Genomic DNA, 25,974 nt, shown 5'->3' with positions numbered 1-25,974 from the left:
AGATGTTTCCATGAACTTGATACAGCTTCATGTCAGACCTGGAGCACAAATGTCACACAGGAAGCTTTTGCTTCTGCAGTTTTAGAAGCCTGTTCTCTCAGTATGTCTCACATAGGTAAAATCACTCTTTCCAGAAGCGATATACCTATACAGTCAGAACAAACTTGAGAGTATATTTATATCTAAATAGTTTTCTGAGCAAGTACCTAAACTTCTCACCTGCTGTTTCTAAAGAGTAGATTTATTTTTTTTCTTTTCTATTTCACTGTGTCTCTGGCACTATTTTGCCATTACTGTATCACTGTCTTGGAAAAGACCTGTTAACGCATTCAAATCTTATTTCAGAAAATATTAGTTGCATGCACTGAGAGTGAGATTCAGCCATTTAACTTTCTTTACGTAACTACAACTCAGTAGTCGCATGACTAAGCACTTTTAAGGTGCAATTTATCTGACCTACTTTTGCCATTTACTTTAGGATGAGATGGATCACCCCTACAATTGCCTATTTCCGTCTGTTGAGTCTAAGGTGACTAACTTGGATGCAAATGCCTACATTTGTTCCAATGAATCCCACAGTGAGGATTTAATCTAGATGAGGGACTCATCATCAGAACACAACTGACTGTCCAACATGAAATGCTGAATCTTTGCTAATAATTGCTTTAATTTACTAACTGGTGTTCAGATCATAACATCCAATTCGTTGCCTTGTTTAGCAAATTTAACAATCACAATTAAAGGCTAGGGAAGCAGATCCAGAGAAATTATATTCTCGTTTAATAGACTAACATATTTTAGCTATGAAATTCAAGGGTTTTTTTTTTTCCCATGCCATTATGAAGACAAGTAAAATTCCAAAACAAAGTTTAGTGACCTGACTATAACCAAATGATCTGTTTCTGGTATTCTGTGCATTCCCAATCACAGTTTTATGAAAGCATTCCTTTAGCTTGAAATATGATGTGCTCAACATCGCACATTTGTCCTTAAGGCTGTATGATTACGCCTTTGCTAGCACCTAGACAACACTTTTCATCCACAGATCTCAAAGAAGTTTACAAAAGTAGATACATGTCACTGGCAAGCATTTATCTTATGTCCCATGATGTCAAAGTTATATGCACAGTCTTGTCGTTAAAAGAAGTGTTATGTATCATACAATACTGAAATACTGCAAATAATCCTTCTGGTCTGAACTTATTGTTTATCTTATTTTCATTTTTGCAAGTGAATATTTTTAGAAAGGGAGCACATCCATCCACCTAGGAACATACACATTCAGTTTATGCTAAGAGAAAAATACATATTAATAAAAGCACTAAAGTAAAAAAAAAATCAGTGTTTAATCTGTTAAACAATAGAAAAATTCTTATGAACTAGTGATACTGTCATTGAACTGGAGAGAGTTTGAGAACAAGCTTGCTCTGGCTTTTTCACCCTATGATTTGGAATCTGCTCACAGTACTGCCAGCTTAACCAAAAAGGATTAACTCTCATATCCAACTGAGAACACAGATAATTCTCAGTAATTGGTAAAAAATGAAGATGAATGGGGCTGAGAGATAAGGAGCAATTAGCTCATCAGCAGTTACAGCTGTGCACTCAATCCGGATCCATCTCTTGAGTCTCGGCCCCTTTTAAAGAACCCAAGCAGAATAAGCACAGGACACCCCCTCCCAAAAAATTGCCGTACCTGCCCATCATTCCTCTCTCTTCCATTTTATTTCCGTGCTATACAAAGACACCTGTCATAGCATTCTGTGTAAATTACTACCTCTCCCAGGACCTGTATCTACAGCCAATCTTCTTTTTACACTTTAAAAAAAAAAAAAGGAAAAAAAAACCCAAAACCCGGAAACCAAATGACTACTGTAGACACTCTTAAGTTCCCTGTCAATCGTTTCATTATAGCAGCATCATCTGTTTGAAAATATAAGCAATTCCCTCATCTAATTATAGGGAGGATTTGAGGTTCATTAACATTGCCAAGGCAGAGAATCAGATGTGCAACTGCAGAGCTGTGCTCAGTGGCCTGCATTCTCTGTTTCCTTTTATTTGCTTTTTCAAGGTCTCCAAGACTTTTTCCTGAAACCATAAAAGTAATTCTTTCCTTCAAAATAGACACGTGTGTTTAGAAAAAGGAAATGACTGCATTTTGTACTGTTCTATTATTGGGCAAGGTCACTGGAGAAAAATAATTTCACCTAAATCATTTTATCTCTGATTCTGGATGAATAAAAAAGAATAATAGTATGCAAACAACCGTCACTTTTGAACAACAGATCACAGGAAACCTTGTGTTTGTCTCATAATTTTAAATATTGTAAGGTAATGCGGATGAATAGGAAACCTAACATGCCAAGAAAACCTCTTAATTTTCAACACATTTTGTGGTTGTTTATGGATTAACGTGCTAGCCAAGTGTAAAATGTTGCCTTGTATTTCCTAACTGTGTTTAGAAACTGAGAACACCAAAGTCTTCATGATTGCTTCACTTCCTTAAAGAAATAATGGCTTTTTTTTTTTTTTTTTTGTATGAATGTAGTTTAAACAATGACATTTTCTTGGGACATCTGTTTTGAGATCACATTTTGAATAGATATGAACTCATTTCCTACTAAGCAAGTAATTTACTATTGTTGATAGTTGTTTACAAGTTTTATGAGTCAGATTTTAGCAAGTGGCAAAGGTCTTTACAAATCCTTTGAGTATTCCCTAAAGTGTATGCATAGTGTTTTCATTATATAAAATGTTCGGGAAGCAAAAGTATAGAGACTGTTCTTCACTTCCTACCAAGTTATAGATAGCAAAGCCTAGCTCACAGCAATAGCTTTAAACATATTTATTTTCAAAGGCTTCTATCTTTTGCTGCTGCAGGTTAATGAAGTATGATAGCAGGGCAGCAAGTACTTAAGCAGCAAGGAAATAATTGAGCTGCTCTACCTATTTATAACTTTGGAGTATTAAATGGTAAATATACAACTGATCCTAATATCATCCTAAGATGTTAATATGACAAAGAGCAGAACCTCTTCAATGAAATTTAGTTTGACCTTGTCACTCTCTTTCTTTTAATTCTACAATTAAATAAAAAAAAAAAAAACAACAGGCAGCATAATCTTTTCTTGTTTGCTGCCATATGGAATTCATTTTTTAAACAAAAACCCAATAATTTATCTATCCTGCATGTTGTATGTAGAATTGCCACTAAAAAGAACCCGGGACATTTTTCCTTCTTATCTGCAATGTAGCTCATATCAGCCAAGCTGTCACAAGACAGTACTTGATATAAACAAGAGATTGCAAAGACATCTCAGTAATCAATATTAGGATGGCTACAGTATGGAAGCCCCAACCACTGCATATCATTTGTCTCAGCATCTATTTCTATGACCAAATGAAGCATTAATTCAAATCATAAATCTATGGTGATTTAAATCTGGGAATGAGCACCTGCCTGCTTTAATGATTTATTTTGTACATTTCAGTAAGCAGAAGATTTGTCCATATGAACTGACAGGTCACCTTCAGATGCCAGTAGCAGACTGTTTATCACCATGCAGACTAGCATCTCATCTTAGCAAGTAAATATTAAACTAAAAGAATCCAATTGATTGTGGATGGGGGAGAAAGGCGTTGCAGCCATATATTTCACTCAGTGTGCTAATACCTCACTCTGATTCCTCTATAATTTCTTTTTTTTTCCCCTTTTTTTCCCCCTTCTAAAATGATAATTCCGGTGGGAGGATGCAAGCTCAAGGTTACCATACAAAACTGAGGGATATAAAATAATTACTTATTAGTATCATTGGCTTCTTTTAACTCCCTTCACTCACTAACCTTTTGGCCACTGCTTCAAAGGACCAAGTTAATAAATTTGTGTAGTGCTCTGTATAATTATACAACGTTCATCTACAAAAATGACTTCTATAATTCACCTTAAGCACCTGATTAAAACCAAAAAGCAAGACAATTCAGAAGTAAACCTGACAATTCAACACAAGAGCCCATATTTTGTTATCTTCTTTTACATAGGCATTGGAACAGCCTAAGAACACGGTATGATCAATCCATGTACACTAATGTACCATAATGCCTGTTACATATGGGCTAAGATGTATCAGTTAAGCTTTTAGCCTGGTTGGTTAGTTGGTTTGTTTCTTTTCAGTTTGGTCAGGCACATACCGTAATTTAAACATAAACCAAAATCAGGTTATTTTCTTTTGTTTTATTCCTTCTTCCTGTCAACATTCAGTAACGTAATATTTCAAATTCATGCCTAACAAGCCATAATTTAAAACATTAATGATATATGGACTTGATAATATTTATTTGAAAAGACATAAATAAACATCTGAAAAAAATGCAGGGGGAAAAAAGCACACACCTACTACAAAGCAACACCTTTGAAATATGAGTTCTTGTCAAGGTAATACAATATGCTAATTTTCAAAAATGCAACTAATAAATAGAGACTTAACTCTTAATGAACCTAATAATACCCTGGCATTAGTAGTAGGAGGAATCACTTCTCTGTTTCCATAGGCATAACGGATACTGGACACTAGATAGGGCTCACTATAAAAGAAACAAATAAATGCAAACTATTTTTGAGTAAACCTCCATAGGAAGAGTGTAGCTCAAACTGGATGCACAGACAAGCACACTGTATTTCCAGAACCATTCCTCATGGAATGGAGACAACTGGAATGCTATTCACTCTACTCAGAAGAGCCATTTTTTTCTGAACAAAATGAACTCAATTCTTCATTCAGTTAAATCGGGAAATTAACTGAAGTTAACAGGTAAGTTAAGGGGCTGTGAGGAAATTTTGACAATGACAATAAATAATCTTGCTTTGCTAACTTTGCCCTACTAAAACAGTTAGAATGTATTTTCTTAAACAGGGAAAATTATTAAGCTGTGTAAGAGGAGATTAGTTATCCAACTTATGCCTCAAACAATTATTTCAAAATAGGTTTTTTTTCTTTTTTATTCAGAGGAAATTCAGATATTCCCTCCGTCCACTCTCCTACAAATACTTCACATGGTTTAGGTGTTGATTACCTGTTAACTTTTCCATTTCCATGGATGTACAAGTGGTTTGTCACTAGAACTGCCAAGCAGAATAACAGTTCCATAATCCAATATTTGAACATTTTATTTCACGTAATGCATTCAACTAAGTCTGAAATTCAAATCTAAACTAGCTTCTAGTTCTAGTACAGACTCTTTATCCTCCCAGTTTGTATTTACATTTTTTTCTCATTACTTCACTTTTCTTCCAGTATGTTAGGGGCCACCCGGTCCTTCCACTTCATTTGTATCTATCTCCTCCTCCCAGATTTCAAAGACACCTGCTCTCTACCCACTCTTGTCTCCTCTCCAAGAGGACAATCTTTCCACTAATATTCTAGTGACTGCACGTGTTGGTATCTGAGTACTAACACAACTAATTTATGACTATTTTCTTTGCCATCACAGAGGCATTTTTTTACGCCTTTCTTTAAAACGAAAACAAAAATCATAAGGTTGTCTCCTTATGCAGTAATGCATACATATTGTTGTTGTTTAAAATAGCGTGTGCCTAGGTGAACTGGTTCTTTGAACTGCAATTCACATTATTTCTAAATAATAGCCTACTGATGCCTACCAAACTGTACAGAAATGCTGTTCACAAACATATTTATTTATGTTAAGGCTAGTACATAACTCTCTAGGACTCATTTCAAATGTATTTCGGAGATGAAAAACTAAAAAATAAACAAAACTAAACAAGAGCCAAAATAAAAACAAACAAAAAATTCCTATCTTAAGCCATTTTTTTCCAATACACACCAATTTTGCCTGCAGTCTTCTGAACGTACCTCTTTGTCATTGGATTTCTGTTGCTGAGTTAATACTGTCTCAACATGATAAAAGGAGCCAATACAATGAAATGGCATAACAAAACATTTTACAGCAGACACACACAGATGATTAAAGATTTAATCAACAACAACAGAAAGTTACTCTAGCTTTGAAGTATGCTTTAGCAAAACAAATCGTCCAAACAAATAACTAAAGTATACTGAAACAATTCTTTTTTGAGAAAGAACATGAGTTGCTGATGGCTGCTTAAGAAATGGAAAAAACTGTTAACTACATTTTAAGAATGTGTTTATTAAAATAAAATATGATAGGAACTGCAGAGCATGGCAATAATTTATTGTGTATGTATGTTTTCCTTTTGTCACAGGACACATGAAAGTATGAAATATTTTGCTTTCAAGCTTGTGTTCTGAATTACCTAAAGTCGATACCCAGCACACTGAGCAGGAGACATTGTTAAATTTCACTTTGACACCATCATCTGTCACCCCACCTGTACTTTGAAAAATGAACTCTAAGCAATCAAACCACTTTCTTTCATGGAAAATATTAACTGGAGTCTGCAAAAGTAACCTGCAAAGGAAAGAATGTTTTTGTAATAGTAACAACAACGCTGAACGCTGCTGTAAAGATCCGATACAAAATAAAACTAAAAACAGTAAGAAAAGGAAAACAAATATGCAACTTTTTACACCAAATCAAGGACTCCAGAAGGATCACCATTTTGATAAAATATCAGAGCATTAAGGACATATAATAATGCTGTGTCTGAGACTTACCAACACTTGAATTCAGATCTCCATTTTCAGAGTCTGCTCCATGCTGGTTATTATTTGCATGATAGTTGGACATAGCTTCCAATTTAATTTTTTTCACTTTCATTGCTTCTGCTATGGCGGCGTTGGTGGCAGCTGCTGCCGCGGCAGCTGCTGCTGTCAGGCCTGCAAAAAAGTATGAATAAAATTTAATATACATTATTCTATGATTCTTCATTATTGTAGGGACTAAGACTGTTACTCTTCCTTTATGCTTGCTACATAATGAATGGAGAACATTGCAGAGTATTATTCCTCTTGTTTGATTTGAAGTTTGTCAACTCTTTCAAGTAAAACGTTTCTCATCCTATTTAGACAGTTACTTCTATACATCCACCTAAATCTTAACTTGGTATCCAGTAACTGAAGTCATTACATAATCACAACTAACTGGAGATACAAATACATGCTTTCAGAAATCTAACTTAGCTAGCTTCAAAATAGTGTCTTAAGTGTCTGGCTATGAATAGGTGAACACGTATATAACTGTACTTAGAAAAAAAACCCAAACCTTTAGATCTCAAATGTTTGCCATGCTAAAGAAAACAGAAAAAAAATAGGTCTATAATTTCTATTTAAGAATAACAGATGAAAGAACTCAGACATTTATTTCTCATTTCACACGTAACAGCAAGGAGATGTGGGCATTCTAGGAAGCTTTTTTAGAAGAAAGGTTAGTGATGCTGAACATCATTGGTAAAATGATGTTTTGGGTTGACGGTTGGACTCGATCTTAGAGGTCTTTTCCAACCTTAACGATCCTATGAAAATACTTATTTTACTTTCCCCAAAACTTCAAGGCATTAAGGCATTTATCAATGAGAAGAGGAATTATTAAACCCATTTAATCCCAATCCCAAAGCCATCTTCAGGCAATCCAAGTGCTCTTCCTACCAAACTAAATTTCTGCCATCCAGCCATTTACAAGAATGTTCTACAAAAACAAGAAAGTTCTCTTCGTCAAAAGCAATTAGAGAAATGGTCCGGCAATGCCTTCAAAACTCAAAATTAGATACAGTCTTTACTCAACGTCATAAGTTTTTGCCCTCTTCCCTGAGGCAGGATAATTTTTCTGCAGTCCCCGAACAATGCTGCTACCCACTCAGACCCCTTTGCCCCAGCCTGGGTGGTAGCGGAGAGATGTCAGTGTCAAACTTCACAAGAGCTGCCTACCCCACACAACTGATCCAGGGGGCAGAGATGGAAATAAAAGAGAATTAAATGTAAGAAAATAAAGAGAAGGCATTAAACCAGGTAAGTTTTATGCAATTACGCAATCTCAGCCCTCAGCCTGTAATGCCACATGAGGAGAACAGACCCTAAGTCATTTTGAATCAAGATTCTTGCCCTGACTGTGAAGAAGGCTTGAAAAAAACCTGTGTAATTAGTTTAAAGGTGCCTGCTTGTCTGATTTTCAGCTATGCTGAGAGGTGTGAAGTGTCTTATGGATCTCAAGAGGAATTAACTGCACAACTTACTATTCTAGTGGGCCCAGGTTGCTGCCCAGCATAGGAAGAGTGCAATTTAGCAGGGAAGACCAAATAAGCAAAGAATCCCAGGCTGCTGATATAAATATTGCTACCACCATTGCTTCCAAGAGCCTCTGGTTGTCTCCTTTGCCTCCTTAAAATGGAAAATGAGTTCACTCTTGCCATGTTTTCGGCTAGCAATGGGGAGAGACAGAAGGCAAAATCCATCGGGGAGAAGGCAGAAGGTGAACAGAGATCAGGAATCTCTGCCATCCCAGGGAAAACAATGAGGTGGCATATGAGGTGCCTTTGAATATATTGTGGCTTGACTCAAGGTTGTTTTCCTTTAGTTCTTTGCACGATCACATAAAGATCAGCAAACAGTTCCAGCCTTCCGACCCTCCTCACAGGCTAACTTCTAACACCTCCAAGTGCAATGAGAATTACCAAGTATGTGATAATTACGTTCCGCATAGGCAGATCAATATTATTTAGAAAACTGCTATTTCAGGTAGAAGAAGATGTACCAAAAGCCAAAAATCAAATCAGAAGGTGGATAAATACAAGGGTTTAATTTTATTTTAGCTTCTTCTACTATTACAAATTGTGCATGTTTTGATCTTAAGAAGGTATTGACAATAACATGGATTGCTTCCAATGATATTTTTACCTTAGAGGAAGGATATGAAGTTATATGTTATACAAATTTGGTTACAGTCCCTAAATTAGGCCACAGAAAAAGGGATGGTGCACCTCTGAACTTTGGTTTGCATCCTGTGCTCATTAAACAATACAATAACCTATACTTCCTTTTTTTATATACATCACTGACAAGCTAAAACTAGCATCTTTAAAGAACAATCCTTCAGAGGGATATTCAAATACGATACAACTAATGAATACAACAGTAGGCCTCAAACTTTTGGCTGTGACTGCACTTCCAAACCAGCAGTTTTTAAGTGCTTCCAAAAATACCATATTAAACAGACACTGGACATTGGGCTTGTGAGCCCACCTGTAAATATTATATCTCACTGGGGTAATGACCCGGTCGCAGAACGGCTAAAATACAAACTCGCTTTTGCTACAAAATTTGCAAAAAAGTGTACTTCAGTGCTTCTCTCCAAAGTAGGCCGTAATGCTTCTCCCTAGAGGAAGCCATAACCTTTGGATAGGGACTGGGAAACTAACATACAGATTGCTTAGTTCTGTACTACAATTTTCGCAAGACAATGTTTGTGATAATAAGTGATAATTTTAAAAAAGCAGAAAATAAACCTCTAATTTCATTCCTTCTCTCATGCAACCGCATAAGTGATTGAAATGATTACTTTGCTATACAGCAATTAATTTAAACTGTACGAATCTGCAAAGCGTGTCTCGTATAAGCACCAGTGTAAGTGGGGGGGAAATGTGAGTAAGGAATAATCCTCAGAATTATTGCTTAATGCCGTTTCTCACAGAAATTCCAGCCTACAGCACAGTTTATGCTTTACTGTTACTTTTTCCTATCCCTTGACTGTCACGAAATAGCAAAGCAAGCGGTACGGAAAGTCCCCAGCCCTTTACTAGAGCCCCTTGCATTATAATCACTGGTGCGCTGTGGTATACTGTGGTATGGCACACAACAAAACTTTCTCTCTAGCACAGGGCCCGACATCTCACTTATCTCACTAGCAAAGGCAGCCAAATATATCATAAACAGAAGAGGTTAATTAGCTGCTATGTATCTATAAATATATTTAAAAATTCTAAACTTTAAAGTTCAGGTGTGGATATATACGTGGGTAAATACTTGGGATTTTTTTTAAATTGGTTGATCGAGAAAGCCTTTTGACCTAAACATTATTTAATATCACTTTACTCTTACAACAAGTAGCCAGGGAATTTCTGAGGTGCACACTTTTCTACACTACAGAAATTTTATCTTTAAATATGAGATAACCAGAAGTCACCTATAAAGGCAACTGAAATGAAAGAAATAAGGATCACACCGAACAGCCACTTATTTTTTTTTATTCTTTACAAATATTGATTTCAACAGTTCAAAAGTATCCAGGCCAAAATATTCAGTGGATTAAAGTCAATGGTAGTTGTCATTAATATTCTGAAATTGATAAGTTGTTTATGTCTGGCATTCTTCCTGCTGATTATGCAGTGAGACAGGCAGCTTTATAAATATCTCATCACTCCATCGTCACACAAATTTCATCGACAGTGCTCATGCACAGCTATTAGCAATATGAATCTAACCATTACAAGAGGAAAGAAAATCGAACATGTGGCATTAATACGCAGTCCTGGTTCCTAACCATCTGATAGGCAGATGGTGTAAAGCGGATTCTCCAGCTGAAATGAAGGGGCACATCATTTAAAACCTTGTTTGCATTCTAACTGATATCAGTGCCATATTGATATACATGATACATCATGGCAGTATTTGAACAATCTAGTTTGTTTCAGTCATAAATGTTTACAGCCTTGTTTTTTATCTTTAGAGGCATGTTCTGAAGAGCGTATTTTTAATTTATGAAACCTATTGTTTACTTCTGTTGAACCAGAAGATTAGCGAAGAGCAGGAATATTAAATTACCACAACCACAGCAGTATAACTAAGATGGATGAATAAAGTATGGTTTTTCAATAAAAGATGTTAGTAAAGGAATTAAAAAATTAGCCTAGACATTTTATGCATTAAATACATTTATTCATTTAAACCTTACAGCTTTTTTCCCTTGTGACATACTTAGAACTTTAATGCTTTATAAAGCTATTCATTTAAATCTCTTACTGTGTGCAATTAATCTTGTCCAACAATTTAATTCAAAAAGCAAAACATCAGAAAGAAAAGTTCAATTCAACCATCATGCTTCTGAAGTAATCTCTATATTGCTGACAGTTCCTATAGACTCATCAGCAAAAGTCTGTTCAAGGTGTCTTGTAGGAGCCATATGAATTTGAATTACAGCTCAATTGAAAGCTCTCCAAGCCTTAGTAGGAACTCAGGAACAAGAAGCAGAACACCAAAAGAAAGCGTGAATGATCCTCTCCTAAAAGACCTTCTCTCTTCTGTCACTAGATTACTTTGGCCTGTTGGGTGTGTTTGTAGCTGTTAATTATGTTAATAAAGTTGCAGCCTGCTGCCTCTGCCAAATATAATCGTAAGCTTTCTCCTGCCAAGTTCTAGTCTAATTTACACCCGTGCAACTCACTGAAGTCAGAATTCCGTGGGTGAGAATGAGACCAGAAGTATGCCCAGTATGTGTGGTCTCCGATGCTGAAAAATGAGTGAATGAAACAGAAAACAATGACAAAAAACATAGCATCTTCAGAAAACAATTCTGTTTTAAAAGCAAAACGCCCGAGCGAGCTGTCATATATCATGACAGATTTTCAAAATGTGTACAAATTACTGGTGGGCACTAAATCACATCCAGGGTTTCTGCCTTCCAACAAATACTATTCCCTGCCTTAAGAGAGAGCTCTTAAAACTTTCAGTTTTGATGGCACAAGCAGCTTACAACACACCCTATTTGTGAAGGAAAAAAGAAAAGGACCTATGAGCTTAACTTTTTCAGCCTCAAATATGTCTCAAAATACACACTTTTGAATTGTATGTCTAAACTTGGTCCTGGGACAACTTACAAAATTATTTAAGTAATTGATCTTAATTCACTTTTAACTTCCTTCAGATAACTATGCCTAATAGTAATTATAATTCCTAATAATCATTCCAATAAATAATTAATAACTTCCTTAATATAACTACTACCTTCCTTTATATATACCATATATAAACATACTTATGGGTACACAAAAAATCCAATAATATATATACGTATTTTCACCACCTCTTTCTTTAGGACTTTGAGAACGTTTTCAAGATACCTTACCTTTGCCATCACAGAACAGGCAGAAAACCAAAATACGACTGTCAGCAGAGTGTTACATTTAATTTCATTTATTTGCTGGAAAGCTCATTCTGCAGAAACGCTTTATTCATTGCGTGGGAGGAGGTCCAAATCTCATCTAAATTCTGAAAGAACTCCTTTCCTTTTTTCAAATTAATGCTTAGTCCTTTTTCCTATAGTTTATTTCAGTGGTACTGACTTGAAAATAATTCATGTCTTTTCTTGACTTAATTCCAGACTTCATATTGAGGTTCTTACTTGGGCAAAATTCTTACTAAAATGTGGAAAAACTCTGCTTGAGAAAGAAAGGCAGGGTTACCTCCTAGGACTTGACCCCGATCACTGTAGATTATTGCACTGGTGTCACGGGTTTCAGCAGTTCAGGTACAAGTTTTTGGTAGCTTATTACGCTGCTGCCCAGTTATTTCAAATGAAATAGGATCCTAACCTTAGTCTCTGATCTAATGGGTGTTTTATATAGTGTGATACATAAAACAAGAAGGGGAAAGCAATCTGCAGGAGGACAGAGGTCTGATTACACAGGCTGGATTGCAGAAAGGGGAACTTCAGACTACACCATAATGTTCCGCTAAAATATACTGAGTTTCATTAGTAGCATTCTTTATGTATAATGTAGGCCTGGAATCTCACAGTTATCCAGAAGCCTTATTTCTGTTAAGCTGCCTGGATTGATCCAATACAACAATATTGGTATACCCTAAAAATGTCATTACCTGTTATTTTGGGATAATGAAGAAATTCTTATCTGGCCCTTCTAGCTGTATTTTCCTGATCAACTTGTGTGGTTCACCATAAACTCCTCATCCAGATAATTTTTTAACATCTTTAAAAAGGCTATTATTAAAGGAGTCATGTAAAAAAAAGTGAAATAACTAATTGCACTTTAAATATGTTAAAGAAGGAATACTTGGAAAAATTCAGCCATGTGATCTGGGTTAGACTGATGCAACTAAAATGAAATTGCCAGTCTTGCACTGGGAGAAAACCAGTGTATGTGAGGCTCAAACCATCTGTTGTTCATCAGACTAATCAGACCTTTTTCCTGTAACTACTCCTAAATTGCAATATGAATTTTGAGGTCTGGGTATTGCATTTAAAATAAACAAGCAAAAGAGCTAAATTTCCACAGCAATCTTCAAATCTAAAAATCTTTTTACTTACAATGTGTCTCCGCAATTAATAACACATTTGCAGAAATAAAACATTGACCTAGAAAGAAGTAGTGTCCTCTTGATTTGTTTTGTTAAAAGTAGATAAAACTTAAGACTGTATTTTTTGAATGAGAATACTGGCAAGTTCAATGATGCTGCAAAAACTATGTAAATGTAATTATTTTATCACTACTATTTGCCATTTATGGAACTGATGGACTTACATCCCATGAAGTTATTCTTTATTGCGGATTTATTCCTTTGTACTGAAGAGTAAAAAGTGAAATCATAAAATGCATTTCAAATACCACAACAAATTACTAACTGTTATAGCTAAACAGGGTTTTGTAATATGAATTTATTATTGGCTTGGTGCAATTGTGACAGAATTAAACAATGTATACTGCATAACTGCCTGGCTATATTGTACTTTTCAGCAACAGTTTAAAATCCTACTGGAATGCATACAGCATCACTACAATACAATTAAGAGAGAACATTCTTTCTTAAACAACAGTCATCTTTCCAAAAGCAATAGATTCTCAGTTCTCATTCAGTCTGTTGCATTATTCATTTCATGTGCAACCTCACGCTGGACCATAAATTGTTACTTTATCTAATCAAAGGCGACTTAACTCCACAGAAGGTCAAAGGTTTAATTTTGTGAAGTATTATCTTACGCTATGAGTTTAACGGAAAAATAGAAGAAGAAAAACAGCCAAGAAACTGGTAATAAATGAACCTTTATTGCCTCAGGCATTGGCCTAGTTAATAAACTTTCATTGAAGGTTTCTTTCAACTGTTATGGACAATGAGGTAAAAAAATCTTAAATTACAGCCATGTGTGACTTTTAAAGCAGGCATTCTTTTTTATCTCAACCTCCCCAGCTTAGGAAAAAGACAAAGAGATTGTCTTCAGTTTCTTAACCAAAAATGTATGCTTCTAAACAGATGAAAAAGTGCAGATCAAGCCTTTTTAAAAGCAGAGGTCAGCTTTGAACAATATAAAAAAATACTTTTCCTTAAGTGTCAAGTCTTGATCCACAGTCTCTTTAACCGAATAGCATGCAATTCCAAAAAAAAAAAAAAAAAAAAAAAAGTATGTGGGAAGGGAAAATATATATACTATCAATATATTATGCTAACAATGATGCTTGGTTCCTAACAGACTTTCTGTTTTACATTTGCATTGCTAGAGTGCAATAACGTCTCCTGTTTAATAGAATGACTTATTATGGGAACAACTTCCCTGCACTTTTTGCAAACAGAAGTTCCTTTCTTCTTTTTGTGTGTAGTATCTCATGTTCTCACAACACTATTCTCGCTGTTACGAGAAATTAAAAGGTTTAACATAATGACAGTTACTGGTAGTTATTGGTGTTCTGCAAATTTTGTTGATTTAACGTTCGTAGATTTGACTAACTACAATGTCTTTTATTGACATATTCTTTGAGTCCAGTTTAGAGAAGTGTAATTCACTTTAATTTATACAGTCAAAAACAGTAAGAAAATCAGTAGTACTTAGTAAAACCTTAGCCTTTAACTTTAGTCTGATTTATAACTAGACGGACACAATTAATTAATTGTAACACTGCTACAATTCAAAAATACCGAAAGGACGTGTTCATGCCTGTAACAGCAGTAATGTAGCTAAATACTCATAATCTTTCAACCAGCAGGAGCTTTTGTAGTTTTTTTTATAAACCTAATCCACAGCTTGACACAGATTCTGGGGTAATGGCACACAGTTCTTTGATTAAACTAATATCTAAACACTGTCGAGGCAGCCTGATGGCCCTGTGGAAGTACGTCTCCCTACAACTTCCAAGCTCAGCCTTGCAAACAGAATTGCCAAATTCTTTCTGATATAGCCACTGTAGTCCAAATGCCTAATCATGTGTGTGAAATTTAACTTACTCATGTGTATAAGTATTTGTGGCATCAAAGTAGGTTCAGAATAAAATGAGATTTTTAGCTGTGGACCACAGCGGTGCAGTTTTAGCTTTGATAGCCTGGTGGGATGGATGTGCCCACAGAGAGACTTGTTCTCTGCACTGGGTCCACACACTGAAGAAACAGCCCGCCGATATTTACCGAATGTGGGATCAAAGCATTTGCGGCCTTTGTGGCTTTGGTCCCAAAGCAACATTTTTGCCCAAAGAAAGCAAGATTATAGTCTTGCTTTCGGTGGACAAGAATAGTCAGCTACAGACTTATTTCAGGCTCCTGCCTTCCCCAAGAAATGAAAACCGCGTTATTCCTATTCGTGAAAAGAGAAGGAAAGGAATGCAGGGCGTTGGCTGCAAACAATTGCCTTCCCTAATGAAGACGAAATATTATCATAGCTGCCCATTAGTGTATCTTCAGTAGACTTTTAAAATATAAACTACTATTTCAAGGTATTTTAAAGAAAGTTTTCATAGGATTATTCATTAACAGCGTAAGAATAAGCTACCTGTATAAATAAAATTTAACATACCTTTAAAGAACAGTTTTGACTCTGTTTTGTCATATTTAGCTTTAAAGTAGATAGTTTCCCACCCCCCAAAACGGAAAACAGAAACCTTTAGATTACAATATATACTGACACTTTCTACAATATTCTGCTGTTTGCCTCTCTGTATTTACAGTGTGCAAAACAGGTTGCACTAAGCATTATAATGACAGAAGTCAATATAACACTGGAAAAAATCCCAGAAATCCACTGGTTATTTCAAGGCATATATACCATTGCTTTAACACAGAAAGTTGGGTAAGAGAATTTTCACGTTTCAAAATGTAAAGAATTCACCTGTAAGGGTCAGGAGAGTCCTCCCTCCTCCTCCATCCCTCTATTCACTTGAAGTGTTGTAACTTCAAGGGCTGCACTGTGGCTTTGGGGCTCTTTTTTGGTGGGTTTTTTTTTTTCTTTTTTAAGTTTCATCAGCTCCATAATGCGCTACGCTGCACCAGAGGCAAGGCATGGGGCTAAATGTACTATTACAGCAGGGATAGCAGAGTATTGTACTGCAATGCAGGACTGTGATGCTGTACAAAGTAGCTGTGATAACAACTTACGGGGAACACTGTGTAGTCCTGCTTTCAGATAAAAAGGCAGTCAATTCTTACGGACATCCCTCTCTCACCTACATCCTCTACTTGTTGCACCGGGTAACAGGACACTACATTCCATGGGCAGCACCCTGAGTGCTGACCAAGGCACTAGACAAATCACACTCTGGTGGCTTCTTACATCTGAAGGCACCCATATCTCCTTCCAAAACAAACCGTGGCACGACAGTGGGATGTTGTGCACTTGTGTCTTGCCCCAGCACTCAGTCAAACCATTGCCAAAATATCACCCCAAATCAAGGGAGTACTCTGAAGCCCACGGTGTTCTCACAGAGTGAGAACAATACTTTTGTTTTGTACCTCAGAATTGCCTGGTACTCAAAAAGTAAACATCTGAAGACTTAATAAAGTTAAAGGGGAAAACATGGTATTTATAATGCATACATAATTATTGGTTTTGGTTATAATACCAAACCAAACATGCAGTAACTTTTCTACAGTCACTCCCATATCAATGTAATTGCAGTCTGTATTATGAAAAACTGCAGCCATTTGTAAATTCAGATTTACATACATGCTTCCAAAAGGCATAATCTTTGAAGCCGAGAGCTGACTGCTGTCACTGTCTACCTCATTATGGACAAATATTCAAAGCTCAACAAATACGCAACCATAAGGGGGTCCCAAGATTGTCTTTGGCAGAACCCCAAGAAATCCTCATAATATCATGTGTAAATGAGACATTATATGTACATTGCTAACAATACTTTGTAGAAGACAAAATTTTATGTTACCATGCTCCTCTCAAGTCGGTGGTGTCAATCAATAGACAAAATATGATGATAACAGTATTCCACAGATTACCCATTTTGTACGGAGCACCAGATTATAATTTTCAGCGGATCATTTAATTAATCTTTTCTTCAGCCATTAAGGAACAGGCTATCAATAGATTAGGATTTTGACAAATCTATCTGTTACTGGAAATCACTTTCCTCTACCTTGTCAACATTCACACAAGACTGGGATGGGACACGCATTTTATAATTTCTCATTCCTCTGTGTTATGACCTTCCTTCTTATCATTTCTAAATTCCAAGTTTTAGACTTCTCCGACATTCAGATTGGCAAGATGGACTGCACGTTTAGCACAAAGTGAGTAATAAAAACAATTGACAAAAAATTTAATTAGTATCTAGATAATAACTCACTTTTTTATCCCAACCACGAGTAATCTAACTTCAACCAACTGCAAGATGCTATCTCAATACTTAGCAATGAGAGTATCAACACTGGAGATGAAGCATATGGAGAGAATGTCTTTAATTTTTTAAATAAAAATATGCATAGCCTGTTTCTGATAAGTAGTGTATGTGCATTTCTTTGGTATTTTCTAGACATTACTAGTCTTCAACGCTGTAACTTCTAGACTAAAATTTCCTGTATAAATCATCTGGAAAATGGAATAGGAACATTGGTATTACTCTATCCTAGAAATCAGAACAACATGCACATTCTAATGATTTAATACTAATGTTGATTTGAAGTCACTTTGGAAGTCATACAGGTAGCTAATAAGATTTCAAGTCTAAACTGTTGATTATAATTTACAGTATTGGCGTTACACAGCCCAAAGAGCTTGGTGGCCACTTTCTAAAGTGAAGTGAAGAACACATGAGCTCTGAAACATGACACATGGACTGCTAACGTACCAAACTCCAAGCTTTTTTGGCATGCATAAGTTGCAGAGGAAACAAGGGGAAATGACTGGGTTTGTTGCAATTCCTTGCACCGAATTGCTGAGTTTCTGTAAAATTGAATTCTTAATCACTAGTTAAGACATGTTAAAACACATGCTCAGTTTTGGAAACACAGGAATTACTTTTTAAAAGGATGCAGACCTATTGTTGAATTTAATTTTGTGATGCACTTACAGCCCATAAAAGTAAGGAAAATTTTTCTGCCAGTGGTTCAAAAAGTTTATTTGACATTTCTAGCATTCTCTTTGTTTGTTCTGTTCTTTAATTGGATGTATTAGTCACATGCTATATTTCTTTGCCAAACATGAAAAAGAGTAGTTCCTCCATCTATCAAAACAAATTTTCAATGGCAATACCAGCCCACAAGAGCTGTGTTTTATCTAAGCTGTATGCTAACCAATGGGTGGTATACAGTGAGGTTTCACATAATAAAGGCAGATAAATCAAGATGATTCTGTCCTTCCAGCAACAATATTTAATAAAGGTGCCATATCATCTATGGAGACATTCATATATGCACAATGTAGTATCATGATCAAATCTGAAGAGTGTACATGCATTTGTACTTACATTTTTCTCTCTTTGCTGTTGACACCCTGCCCTTCTCAACTACAGAAAACACATTTCAAAAGTGGCACTACAGAGTTGTCTCAACTGACCACGTTTTTGAAGAAAAATATTTACAAGTAGGATTTTTCCATTCTCACATTTGTTTTAAGAAAGCTTACATTGCAGGAAAACTTCAGTGAAATTTAGTGAAATGTTCTACTTCCGTTGGAAACTGCTACCATTCAAGCATAAGTGATTGATATTCCTTATATGAAAGAGTATGAAATACAAAATGAGTTATAAAATGGCTTCAGTGTATGGAAAAAAGATTGCCTCCTACGATGTTGATGATACAGAGGAATTTTGGACAGATTCATACTTCCAATCTCCTAACTTAACAGTTTGTTGACATTTCTACACCAAACTAACAGAACGCCAGAAAGCCAATTGTATCCTGGGCTGCATCAAAAGAAGTGTGGCCAGCAGATCGAGGGAGGTATTTCTCCCCCTCCGCTCCTCTCTCATGAGACCCCACCTGGAGTACTGCATCCAGCTCTGGAGTCCTCAGTATAGGAAAGACATGGACCTGTTGGAGCGGGTCCAGAGGAGGGTCACAAAAATGATCAGAGGGCTGGAACACCTCTCCTGTGAAGAAAGGCTGAGAGGGTTGGGGTTGTTCAGCCTGGAGAAGAGAAGGCTTCGGGGAGACCTTATTGCAGCCTATCAGTACTTAAAGGGGGCCTGTAAGAAAGATGGAGAGAGACCTTTTACCAAGGTGACAGGACAAGGGGCAACCGTTTTAAACTGAAAGAGGGTAGATTTACATTGGATATAAGGAAGAAATTTTTCACAATGAGGGTGGTGAGACACTGGAACAGGTTGTCCAGAGAAGCTGTGGATGCTCATCACTGGGGACAAGTGTTCAAGGTCAGGTTGGATGGGGCTTAGAACAACTTGATCTAGTGAAAGATGTCCCTGCCCATGGCAGGGAGGATGGACTAGATGACCTTTTAGAGGTCCCTTCCAACCCAAACCATTCTATGGTTCTATGAAATATCAATGTTATCAATAGGATCAAATTTTTTTTGCATCCAGTTGCAGCATCAGGTCGCCTCAATCTTATCCTTTTAGCAAAGACATATTTTAACCAAGGTTTTTATTTCAAGTTGCCATATAAACACCAAAAAATTAAACTTAATTAAATTAAACTTAAGTCCAATTCAAAGCTCTTTGTGCTCTCTCTCCCCAAATCAGTCCTTCACTAGCATCGAGTGTTTAACACAAGTGTTAACAGAAGCAATATCTATGGAATGCAAATAATGCAAAACACTTCACCATGTATTTACTTTCTTTTTCTCATCCTATGTGTTCATACAAAAGGCCCAGATGCAAAATTATGGAAGATATTTTTTCTAGCAGTAGGATTTGGCTTTTTGACAGATTCTATAAACAGTTATTTTGGCAGCTTTAGAGATGCCCCTAGGTCAGTCACTTGGTTAGACAGCTGATGGCCTGTCTGATTCTCCTGTCTGCCATTTTCTTATAATTTATCTTCAGTAAGTTGTAAATTAAATCCAAACAGATCATTACCCCACACCTACAAGACCTCTGCTTAACCACATGTGCCAAGCATCCCTTCCACAGAAATCCTTAGTGGGTAGCAAGAAGAATCTGAAAAGAGATGCTGAAAGAAAATATCTGAATAATATCTGAATGAGTTTTGAAGTAGTTCTCCCTTTTAGTTAAAAATATGATTGTTCTAACAAAAGAACAGAATAAGAAATTAGGGGCTCTTGAATTTTAATTCTGGTATTACCAGAAGGTATCAGATATGTCATCTACATTTTAATTTTTTCCCATCTACCTATTAGATGGAGATAATACTTCCTTACCTTACAGAAGGATTATTAATATAAATCAGCCAAGAGTTGTACAAAGCTACAAAAAAAGAAAGTGCCAAGCATATATTAATATTGTTATCAGCCCTGGTTCCAAATCTATAAAGCCAAAGAAAGTCCATAAAATGCAAACTAAACGTGCCTAAGAAGCGAGGGCAGCGGTTCAGTGTAAAGCGTGCATGGGTGAAAATCCACAAAGGAACTATGAAAGTGAAACATTGCTTTCAAATTTACCATCCACCTTAAAAGGTCACAAAACACTTTTGAGCCCAGGAGGCATTGACGAAGAATAGGAAATAAACATTTAGGATTTTTATTAGTTTAGCTGGAGTGTTTTTCTTAAAACCATCAATTAACAGACACAAGATTTTTTACCAATTTGAAATTCAAGTTAGTATATGGTCAATTCAAATTCTGAAGCAGGGAGGGAATAAGATCAATGGTTTAGCAATTTTCCAAAAAAGATCAAAACATTTCTCCATTTGTGGTGATTTGTCAAAAAATCTTAATTCTCTGAAGGCTACATAGGGCTTTATTAAAATAAAAGAAAGTTTAAAAAATACCCGTCTTTCTGTTACTACCTAAATGTGAAATGTACTCTTGCTAAATCACTGACAATCATAGGCAGGAATATAATGATTTTACCTTATGTTTGTAAAATGTGACTAGTTATTTTTTTGTTGACTGTAAAGGAAGTCGCGTTGTGAAAAACAGGATATTAAGGATTAAAAAATATACTTCTAGTCTAATTGTACCATAAAGTCATCAGACATTTTAAAAAATGGCCTGAAAAGAAAGAGGAATAATATCATTATCTAATAATTTTTCCATCCTTTACAGACAGGAAAAAACAGGTGTATATTTGAGAACTATTACAACAAGTTACCTGTTCAAGGATACAGTAGGAAAATACATCATTCTTTATCTCTACATTCATTTAGAGTTAAGAACATACTTTGTAAAAGCACCATTCTCAACTTTGTTTCTAATCCAAAACGAAGTATACACACACAAAAAGGAGAAAATGAATGTTTGCTTTAAACAGAGAAGTATTAACGTTGGGGAAAATTCTCATGCAAAGGTCCATCTAGCATAAGTTAATGCATTAAAGCCTTATGTGAACAACAGCCTCTTCAGTTGTTGATGTGTTTTTCCAGATTGATTGGTTCAGTCAATCCTGGCACAGACTTTGTTCCTCTAAAGTACCTTTATGGATAATATCTGACAACTACAGAAACCCTCTAATTAAGTTTAAGTCAAAACTGTGTATTTTTATTTGTTCAAATGAATTGTTCCAAGCAGGTCAAGTACTGCAGACCACAGAATAACACCCAAAGAATATCTTATTTTAAATACTACTGCCTAATTGAAATATGCAGGTATCTTTCCATTTTCTGAGAGCTTCACTGGGAGCCAAACATAGACTTTAGGGCAGGCTCAGTACTGCCTTAAAGCAGAGTTTTTTTCAGTATAGAATTATTTCTATTTCAAATTGTTAAAATATGGCTACAAGAAGTAATTTAAAATTCAATATATTAGTTTTATTTACCAGGATATCATCTGTAGATATATTTTGGAACCCTGAACAAATAAATATCATTAAACAGCACACACTATCCTCAACAGCCCTAGAGAAGAAAGAAATGACGATTAATTTTGTGGGTCACGGTTAGCAAATACAGGCAGTTCTGGCTGGGGTAAGTGAGAGGTGAAGCCATGAACAATAGTTGCAGTACTCTGAGCTATAGCTGCAGTACTTTAATTCCTAAAACATGAAACATCTTGTATGTACCTAATCTGGTAAACATAAAGTCTATGAGTATTCTTGTTTTGTTTATTTAAAAAAATATATATACTATGTGTCTATAATGTGTGCTTTTTAAAAATAATATAATATGTATCTTGCAGTTTTAGTACATGCTATTCCTATTGCGTCATTTCTGCACTGATTGCACCCCTATCTTACGCATTTGGAAGCATTATCTTCTTTATTGTTGTTGTTGTTGTTGTTGTCATTATTCTTGTTGTTGTTGTTTTTGTTATTGTTACCTTCAGTCTTCCTATGCATTCTTAACTTTATCAAATAAGATTAATATTGTAAAAAATCGAAAATAATAATAATAAGATAAAATGTCCAAAATGTATTTTGGTATGATCAGTATATTTTTACCAACATTCAAACTTTATTTTCAGCAACCTTGTAGTTTTAAAGCTAACTGTTTTGAGGATGTTTGAATTTCCTACTGAATAATATTAAAAAAAGAAAATTCTACCAAATAAACCAATTCTGATAATAAGTATTTATCCTGTGTATTCATGTTTAGTTATATGGTACGCTCCTGTGTAGCTCTAGGAATTAATATAAAGCCAATGCAGTAGAGAGAGATATTTGAATTTGTAGTTCAGAAGCTGCTGACATTAGGCATTAGACCATAAGTGGGTCAGAATAAACACTTAACATTCAAATTTAAATATAATATTGTGTAATACAAGAAGATCTATAGAGTCATAATGTCTGAATATATTAGGTATGATGATAATACTTCTATTGATTTCAGTCTGTTAAAATAATGAAACTGGATTACACAAATCAATTCTTGGAATACAACACAAAAGCATAAATTATTTCCTTTACGCTTTCAAAATAGGCTTTTCAAGTGAGATTGACTGTAACTATTTTAGACTGTAACTAAAAACAAGTGTTAATTTTCTCAACCTCACCTAAAAAAAGGCTTATAGTAGTCTTTCTGTTATCTTACAGTTGTCAAGCTTAACAGTCTTTTAACCATCTTGCAAACAGCTTTCTCCATATGATCAATTATTTAAGACTCTCGCTCTTACATCATTACATCTGCAAGAAGAGGAGGTGTTTCAATAGGAGGATCTACCATTAAAGACAATTAGAGAGTGGTCCGTTTCCTTTTGAGGAGGGAGGACACTCACAAAATGCTGTAAAACATTCAAGAACGCATAGTTTCTGGTAATGTCCTCACAGTTATATATAACTAAATACTTCATAACTTCTCAAAGTCTAACAAAAAATAAGGCATTGGCTTTTCAGGCTGTCAGGCACGGTGGTTTTATTTTCAGACAGAGAAAAGTGCTCTTCTGTATATTTTAAATTACTTCTAATCCAGATGGGAATCAGACTATAGTCTTGAAATTACACTGCTATAAAAACATTTAAAAGATTACGCTTGTCCAGTATCACTCTTACAGCCGCTAAAATAAATAAAAAATACAGCATTTTTGAGAACGTATGTTACAAAATGAGCGGTGATCCAGAACACGGAATGTAATCAAATCTGCAAAGCACAAAGCGTGTATTCAAACCTGAAGTGTGAAGCAAAGAGGAATTTGCATTGCGAATGCAATAAAAACTGTAAATCAGTTCTTTAAAAGCGGAAGACAACAGTCTGAGCTAAGGGCTGCAGGCATCACATCCTAACTGGGTGTGCAGAATACTACAGATTTCCATCCTGGCATAGCAAGTTAAAGATCTGCGATGGAGATTCACACTCCAGTGTTGTTACCAGGAGGTAATTATACAACAGTATTTCTAATGATGGAGTCCCACAGCAATGCTTCTTCTCTTCCCAGTGGAAAATATCTTTTGAAGCAAAGAGTGTCTGTGGGATTCAAGAGGAGGGAAAACACATACCATAAAATATAATTAAAAATTGTGGAGGCTGCCTATGACAAGAATAACCATAAAAAACAGATACAAACCAGCTGGCTGTTAACAACTCCTGAGTTATAAAAATCTTAAACCTGCTGTAAAGCACTCAATTCGATTTACATAACCACAGAGCTGACATTCCTTTTAGGCTCCTCTGCTGGGGATTATTTTGACATGTTTTAAGGCAGCATAAAAAGCAACTGTGAAAGGAAGACATGTATCATCTTACATAAAAATTCATTCTTGCCTTAAGATTGGACTTACACGTTTTAATCCCAGCATCTTTACTGAAACTGGAAAATACCTTCAATGGCTACTGGTGATTCAATTTTATAACATTATCCCTTTGGTGCTCATATTTTTGATAAAGTTGATAGTGTGTGTATACACACAAACAAACAGAAAAAAATCTATACAATCACAGCAGCTTAAGTTTCGGTATTATTGCACAAAGTATCAGCTTCACGAGAACCCACTACAGAGTGCAGCATAGCTCGTCTTAGATAGATTACGTTGCTTAAGATTGTGATCGGCCTTTGCTAAACAAGAAAAGCATTTCTTAGGAACGTAATGATGCAGACAGTGTTTTACATGACTAACACAGTTTGCTGTAGGGAATTAAAATAAACAAAATAAAATAAAATCAATCTTACATTGAGTGAAGTTTTGATGTATAAGTGCTGGCAGCTTACATTGCCCACAGCACAGAATGAGTTTTGCCATTTGATAATTTGCTTGATTCACTGTGCTGCCTCATGCAGGGCATTTTATGCCTGATTTATGTTTAATCGAGTCACCTGCTTAATGTTAAGGAGGGTCACAGTTAGATAGAAGGGTTACGACCATACAGGGCTTTCAACATCTCCCAGTTTGACATAAGAAATGGGTGTAAGTGTTAGAGGTCAACCTTTTTCTTTTATTTTTATTTAATGTTCTCTATGGAATATTGCATAAAACATTAATGTACCACAAAACCAATTTGATTCCCTTTTGAAACACAGTAGGCAAATATGGATTAGGAGACTCAAAACACTGACAAAATAAAATAAAAGCATTCTGTAGTCTAAGAAGTGATCATCTATATGTGAATTTTTTTAAAGGATTATAAGGTACATCCTTACTTACACAAAAATGAATATAAGTTTTCCCTTTAATAGATATGCAATCAAATTTAGTCTGGTGTCTGTGGAAAAAATAAAGATTATAAAAATAAAAGGATGATAAACTTTTAATATAATTAAGGTGTCCAGATTTACTATTCAGACTGAAGGTTCATCCTTTTAAACATATATAACTGGACATTAGGATTATCAGAATTTTCTTTCCGATAATGATATGAAAAATTACATCTATATTTAATAAATAAAACTAGATGTGGACAACTGCTACAGATTGGAGAGCTCAGACACATCTGATCTTTATAAATATCTCTGATTGTCTCAGTGTTTCAACATGCTGAAAATTACTGCAGGACATTATGTATTTTGAGATTAAAGTCCTCCCATATAGCACTGAAAAAAATTAGACATTGTGCCAAATAAAATATTTAAAGATGTATTTTTAAGGAGGAACTATTACAGTTAGCAAGGGAAGATGGAATTCAGCACTTACCAGTTTGGATAGCTGCATTTCCAAGTTCACTTAATGCTGATTCAGATTTAAAAAATAAAGTCTTTGGGTTTTTTTGCTATTTTGGGAATAGTGTATATTTTTTAGAAGGAACAGTGTAGAGTTACTTGCATCACTGTGGACGTAAGTTCTAAAATAATCTGGCATTGGAGCTTTAGCAAATTACA

At 35.4% G+C, this 25,974-nt stretch overlaps 1 protein-coding gene across 8 annotated transcripts in view; it reads right to left on the bottom strand.

Moving 5' to 3' along the window:
- The window catches only part of DACH1 (dachshund family transcription factor 1), a 369,496-nt gene that overhangs the window by 171,959 nt on the left and 171,563 nt on the right, over window positions 1-25,974 (bottom strand). For all 8 annotated transcript variants that reach the window (XM_076362963.1, XM_076362970.1, XM_076363001.1 and 5 more), the window contains exon 3: window positions 6,654-6,815. In XM_076362963.1, the coding sequence (XP_076219078.1) occupies window positions 6,654-6,815 (162 nt within the window). The remainder of the gene's footprint in view (window positions 1-6,653; window positions 6,816-25,974) is intronic.

The sequence above is a fragment of the Aptenodytes patagonicus genome, chromosome 1 (genome assembly GCF_965638725.1).
Source record: "Aptenodytes patagonicus chromosome 1, bAptPat1.pri.cur, whole genome shotgun sequence".
Taxonomy (NCBI): Eukaryota; Metazoa; Chordata; class Aves; order Sphenisciformes; family Spheniscidae; genus Aptenodytes; species Aptenodytes patagonicus.
This window is presented reverse-complemented; position numbering and strand designations above follow the sequence as displayed.